At 31.8% G+C, this 7,258-nt stretch overlaps 1 protein-coding gene across 1 annotated transcript; it reads left to right on the top strand.

Annotated features, from left to right (window-relative positions):
* The first annotated feature begins 1,114 nt into the window (after window positions 1-1,114).
* Window positions 1,115-3,962, top strand: LOC134245888 (uncharacterized). Its single transcript, XM_062728129.1, has 3 exons — window positions 1,115-1,326; window positions 1,593-1,736; window positions 3,743-3,962. Exons 1-3 carry the CDS (start codon window positions 1,119-1,121, stop codon window positions 3,901-3,903), a joined length of 513 nt encoding a protein of 170 aa, XP_062584113.1. The 5' UTR covers window positions 1,115-1,118; the 3' UTR covers window positions 3,904-3,962.
* Window positions 3,963-7,258: the final 3,296 nt, after the last annotated feature.

Raw genomic sequence — 7,258 nt, 5'->3', positions numbered from 1 at the left:
CATGTTTTCTTCCTATGTCATAGTTCATAAGACACTTGTCCTTATATTTACCGTTTTTGTAGAATTATCTATGTTTTCTGGTAGAGCACATACATGTATTTATACCCCTACGCAACTAGCTGCGTGAGGTATAATGTTTTTGACCCGTCCGTCAGAGTGTCAGTCAGTCAGTCCTGTTTTTTGTCAGCGCAACTCATAAACTGCTGCACAGAATTTCGTCAAACTTTGCAGGTATTTAGGACACAATGTGTAGATGTGCTTATTACCAGGAAATTCCGATTCCTTTATTTTTTAGAATTTTGGCACTTTTCAACTTAGATTTTTGGCTATACCTTGAATATAGAGATGAACATTTTGTCAGCGCAACTCCTCATAAACCGCTGCACAGATTTTCGTCAAACTTTAGAGATATTTAGGACACAATGTGTAGATGTGCATATTACCAGGAAATTCCGATTCCTTTATTTTTTTTTTGGGAATTTTGGCACTTTTCAAATTAGATTTTTGGCCATACCTTGAATATACAGATGAACATTTTGTCAGCACGACCCCTCATAAACCGCTGCACAGAATTTCGTCAGACTTTGTAGATATTTAGGACACAATGTATAGATGTGCATATTACCAGGAAATTCCGAATCCTTTATTTTTCTGGGAATTTCGGCACTTTACAACTTAGATTTTTAAGGATATCTTGAATATAGTGATGAACAGTTTGTCAGCGCAACTCCTCATACACCGCTGCACAGAATTTCGTCAAACTTTGCAGATATCTAGGACAAAATATGTACATGTGCATATTACCAGGAAATTCCGATTCTTTTATTTTTCTGGGAATTTCCGCACTAAAAACTTAGGTTTTTGGTCATACCTTTTATACAGTTTGTCAGCGCAACTCCTCATAAACCGCTGCACAGAATTTCATCAAACTTTGCAGATATTTAGGACACAATTTGTAGATGTGCATATTACCGGGAAATTCCGATTGTTTAATTTTTTCCGGGATTTTCAGCACTTTGAGTTTTGGGGGAGCGTGGGGTATATGTAAGCTTGCTCACTTTTTCTTTCATTTATAATGAAACATAACAACTAGTGCAATTTATTTCAGGTTCAAAAATATGGAAGCCTCTAAATTTTTGCTCATTGCATTGGTGCTTACAATATGTGCAGTTGTCTTTCAACTGATTGGATTGGCGTCGCCTTACTGGACGGTAATTGATGCAACGCTAGTAAAAATTAATTCCGGTTTGTGGAAAATGTGTACTGAAACTGTTTCGACTGGAGATACCAAGTGCGAAGATGTCACTATACCAGATGGTTATAAAGGTACAAGCTTTATAAAATCTATTATGATTTTTCTAAGATTTGTTTTAGAATGGGAAGAATTCGATGGAAAAATTTATTAAACACAATGGATGTCTAATTTTTAAGGATAATTAAAAAAAAAAGATGAATACAAAATTTTTTGTGATATCACAATCAAGGGTAAATAAGCTAAGACCATTAAAAAAAATCTTTTAAATTGAAAACTGTTTTCTGTTGCTATTTGAATATCAGATGTTATCATTACGTAAATATATTTTTTTTAATAGACGATATTAACGCAGTCCGAGCAATGGGCATCCTTGGATTGCTAGTATTGGTGGTAGCAGTAATCATGACAGTTTTAAAACTGTTCGTTTTGAAAGAAAAGAAACCAGTTTTATTTGGGGCCGTTGGCACAGCTTTTGCTGGAGGTGAGCTACATTTTATTAAGGTGGTATCTGTGGGATTCTATTTTGTTTAAACATGTTTGCACGAAGTTTAGTTGTCTTTCCTTAATTATGCAGATATACCCTCGAAAAAAAAAACAACATTTTATTGCATCAACTTGAATGTAATTAAAGGTTGTGTTTGTGCGTGTTTGGGGTTGGGTCATAAAAATAAATTTGAATTAATTTCATCACTTTAAAAAAATTGAATAACATTTGTTTAAATGTCTTCTTGCACAGAAAATAGTTACTGACGACATTTTGATTTATGAGATTTTTTTTTAATTTAAGCTACTAGAGTATCTTAACCATCATTCGCAATTAATGAATGATTATAGCAAATTAGCAATTAATCCTTTTGAAACACCAAATCATGTTCAAAGTTCATAAAATTTGATGAAGGTGTCTTTAACACGCTTCAACTACTGCAACAAAATAACAATGCTAAAGCCTTAGGAAGTATTGGGGGTGCAATTTCAGTTGGGAGGGGACACAAGCAAAGGAAAATGCTTTGAAAAAATTAAGTGGAAAGAATGCATTGAAATAATTAAGTGGAAAAACATAAAGTAGGTACATGTTAGGTTTTCTATCGTTTAATCGTTTATTGGCAAATTATTTTTTGCGCCGGGGGGGGGATCATCGTTCCTTCTGGCATAATAATGCTCTATCACTAAAAACCGTTTATCTTTGAATAACCATAGGTTTTACGCCAGTTTCACTTTTGACTTACGACATGTATCTAGTTGTCTTAAGATTTTGATAGATCTTAAAATTATCATAAGATATGAAAGTTTTGTGAAACAGCTATGGTGCAATCTTACGATAATTTTCGGTCTTAAGACAGAAAAGATAGCTTTGTGAAACTGGCCCCAGGATGATAAGAGTATTCTCACCTGTTTGATTGCTTTTTATGTTAAAAAGCTGGTATTTTTTCAGAGTACTGTAAATGAGCAAAGTACTTAGAAGCATACACATCTTTAAGAAGTCTAAAATAGCAAATTAAGGTATTGATCCTTACGTTGCGGGATGGAATCCCACTGTGGGACGTGGAGACAGGTCCTTCGGATGAGACCGCATAAACCGAGGTCCCGTGTCGCAGCAGGTGCTGGCCGAAAAAAGATCTCTCACTGCTCCGGCTCGTGCACCATGTGTCAAACCCTGACTACTATTTAGGCATAGTGCATGCAAAGTACAACACTATTATATAAATATCGTAAATTGAAAGTGATAAAATCTTAAATTCGTAACTGTATATGTAAAAGAGTTGTGAAAATTGTAAAATTTAATTATTTAAAACTTTGTGATTTAACATTTATTAACAATTAATTTAGACTGAAAATTACGGAAGCCTATTTAGGACCCATCGAAAAATATTTTTGAATCCGATATAACGATATATCCGATTGTCGAATTTGTTATAACGAATTGAATTTGTTATAACAATTTCTTTGAATTCGTTATAATGAATTTAATCTGTTGCAACAAATTTGTTGATTTCATTATAACGAAGTTAAAAAATTTGTTTATACGAATTAAACTCGTTTTAACAGACTCTAAAACTTGTTATAACGAATTGAATTCGTTTGAACAAATTCCATGATTTGTTATAACGAATTTAATTCGTTAAAACGAATTCGACAAATCGAAATCAAAGCATAAAAAAAATAATTGGGCGTTTTGTAGTTGATTATTGTATGGTTTACATAATTTTAATGCTGAAGTTTTTATGAACTGTGTTGTACATATGCCATCAAATACGTGTATTATTACAAATAACTCCCAATTTCATTTCATGCTAATCAGTATATAAAAGTTCAATTTCACTCAGAAAATGACATGAGAATTTCAACAGTTACATTTCATGCCTGAGAAATGGACATCCTTAATATCAAGTGAAAGAATCAGTCAGTTATTTAAAGATGAGTTGCATTACTGATAACATAGTTTTTTTCAGGTACCTATATATATATTATTTATTTTCTTTTTTGTAGGTGTGTTTATCCTTATTTCAATAGCAATATATGCAGACAGAGCGAAGGAAATGAATACGTTCGACTACGATTACCACTTTGCTTTCGCCTTAAGCATTATAGGAATGATCGCAGCGATCGGTGCAGGGGCCGTCATGTTGGTTGAGATCATTAAAGGATAACTGAATTGCAAACTACTTTTGTATGAAATATTTTGGAAATTAAAAGAATTAGATTTAGACATACCAGTATACAGTCTGGTGTCTTTAATCTTTTACAAATATTAGAAATCCCAGTCTAATTTACTCATTATTATCAAATGATATATGAAACTAGATTATATTTTTTAAAAAATTTTATTTGCCTCATAACGTACGCATACATTGTCAATTTTTGTGTTACAAGTATATAAGAAGCAGGGGCGCGTAACATAAAGCTTGCTAAGTTTTTGACTTAAGTAGGGTCGTAAGTACGGTTTAGGCATAATCTTAGGACCTGACTAAGTACTACTTAAGTATGTCTTAAACCGTAACATAAAACGAACTTAGCTAGGTCTTAGCTGTTAAAAATATTTCATATGAGTCAACCTATGGTTTTTGATTTTATATAGATATATTGCTAAAAGTGATTCAGTTAGGGTTTTAATTAATTACATATTTAAGTTGACGTCTTGATCTATCGGTTTAAGATATGTTAGACTAGATTTCGTATCAAAATTATAATTATGTTTTAAATTATTCGGAATGTTTGAAAACAAATACCGCACGGTCACAAAGTGGCGATTTGTGGTTCATTGTAAATGTTCACGACAATTGTTTTATCACCTGAGATGTTTTCAGTTTAACTTTTGTAACTCTTTTGTCTTGACAAATGTTCACTTACCCTGTAATTATCGCAGACAAGAAAGAAATATAATCGACCGCCTGTCCACTTGATATTGAAACTGAAAACTTCAATACATTTTGAATCCCCGCTATGTATCAGGCCATGCGTGTCAGAATCAAAAACTGCAGAAGGTTTATGATATACTCATTTGCAAGTTAATCAAGGATACAAAAAAAAAATCGGGATATTTTTTCGTATTTCTCCACTTATCAGTAATTCTCTCTCTCTCTCTCTCTCTCTCTCTCTCTCTCTCTCTCTCGAACTGTAGTGAGCCCTGTCTAAATCTGCACTTGTCGCGTTCTACATTTATTCTACTATACAGATATTTTTATAATATTACTTACTGTCATCATCCTCTTTCTTTTCTGTTTTTAACAAAAGATTTCAACTCATATTTTCAAAGTGAACATACAGATCCATGGTTTATTACTGCGTTCAATTTACTTCTATAACCGAAGTCCCACTAATTTCAGACGTATCCCAAAAATTAATTTTGTATTTACATGTATGTTGTGTTGGGAGTGATATTGGAACCAGTGATCAGCTCCCCCCCCACTACGAAAAAATAAAATTCTTAAATCAGCGTCAAATAGAGATAATTATTTTCTTTAATGCATAATCTGAATAGAGGAATGTTTTAACATCGAAAGTCAACATTGAATAATTCTAAATATATGTACAAGAAAGTTAAGATATACTTAAGTCACCTCTACCGGCAGCCTAAGTTTTGCTAAGATTGCCAAATCTTAGTACGCTTCTAGTTACAGTCTTAAGTTTTAGACTGTACTTAAGTCCTACTTAAGCACGGTCTTAGACTTAAGTAGCCTTTATGTTACGACCCCCAGGACAAAAAATTACGCAAAAAAAAAATTAATGTAATAATGGGCCATTATCAGTTATAATTTTAAACCCGCTTCATCCGAAACAGGCACATATTATCTTAAACAATAAAAAGTATGTCAATACATAGATAATATATAAAAATTAATTATAAGATTGATTTAATAGTTTATTACAACAATCCTTACATGGAAAACATAGACCAAAAACCTTGCTGACAAACAGCAGTTCCTGACGGGAAGTTAAGACCTGTTTTGAAGTCACCTTTGAAAAAAATACTTGGGGGGGGGGGGGGGGGAAGAGAGGGGAGAAACGTTATCGGTTATATCTATTATGAAGAGAATTCAAACCCGAGTATTTTTCCATTAGTAGAATCCTAAGAATTAAGAAATTAACTGAATATAATCCATAGTAATTTTTATATTAATATGCATATTTACAGAATAAAGGAAAATCAGATATTTTTAAAGATTTTTTAAAAAGAGAGTTTAGTAACGAGGGCTAGAATATTGCCCATGTACACTTTGTTGTGAAAAAAATGCTCGGGTTTGTTCTTCATGAGTTATACATGTAAGCGATAAATTTAATTTTACGCAGGTGATTTCAAGCAATGTAAACAAAGGATTATTTTTTGTGTGACCTAACAAAAATTATTTTTTAAGTTTTGAATATTGATATCTTTAAAAAGAAAAAGACTTTGGGAATATAATTTGACAAAAGTTGAAATAATTTATGGACAATTATTTTTCAAGAAGAAAAACGAATATATTTTTTTAGCGATTAGAATCGGACCAGGCTTTAAATCATCATCGCTAACAAACATCATTTATAATGGATAATGTTATGCATGAAACATTACAAGTCGGTAAATACGTCTAACATTCAGTTTTGCTTATCTACAGATGATTAATTTTATTTCAGAAAGTAACTAACTATCATAAAATCTTATTCAAATAATTATGCTAAAATTGAAACATACTTTCCATTGTGTATGGGGAGACTGGGCAATTCCCATTGTATATTAATATTTTTACAAGAATGATCTCCTACTGCTTAAAATTGCTTACCCCGAATACTTTAGAAAACAAAACAGTTTGTGTTTTGTATAAATACCTATGTTCTCAATATTTTCAAGGAGGTCCAAAAACCCATGGGTAGATTTCATTTGTAAAATTTTAACCTCTCGTTGGTTCTACAACATTTGGTATGAACAAAGTTCCATTGACAGAATTTGGGTACTTGCAGCAGTGAAGCAAAGATTAGGCGACCAATTTATTCAAAAATGGCATAGTGATATATAATTCATCAAAAGGTCAAATTTACACAATTTTAAGAGTTATTTTGGATGTGAAAAATAAATAAGTATTTTACCTAGTAAACTAAAAAAATACTAATAAAATTAGAACTTCAAAGCACCACCTCTCAATTGAAACTGGAAGATGGTCAAATATTCCACTGGATGAAAGAGTTTGTGAATTGTGTAACACAGGGCAAATAGCAGACGAATTTCATTTCATTTTAGAATGTAAAACATTGAACAGTATCAGAAAGAATCTTTTACATCTCAGATTTTGTAAAACGCCAAATACACTTAAGTTTTCTAAATTATGTCAACGACAAACGTAAAATCTTAAAAAAACTGTTTCTATATTCATATCTAAAATAAAAGCCACTGTCTGTCCTCCATAATTGAAATGTTATCATACCATTTTTTTCTTTCATTGTATATTTATTACTATATTATAATTTATTATGTACATATGTATATGTATCATACTTATATTTATTATTTTTGTCACGGCTAATTTATAT

This window comes from Saccostrea cucullata, unplaced genomic scaffold (genome assembly GCF_032062105.1).
Source record: "Saccostrea cucullata isolate Sc308-1 unplaced genomic scaffold, CSIRO_AGI_Scuc_v1 ctg21030, whole genome shotgun sequence".
Classification (NCBI taxonomy): domain Eukaryota; kingdom Metazoa; phylum Mollusca; class Bivalvia; order Ostreida; family Ostreidae; genus Saccostrea; species Saccostrea cuccullata.
The sequence above is the reverse complement of the archived record's forward strand: the minus strand, read 5'-3'. Positions and strand labels throughout refer to the sequence as shown.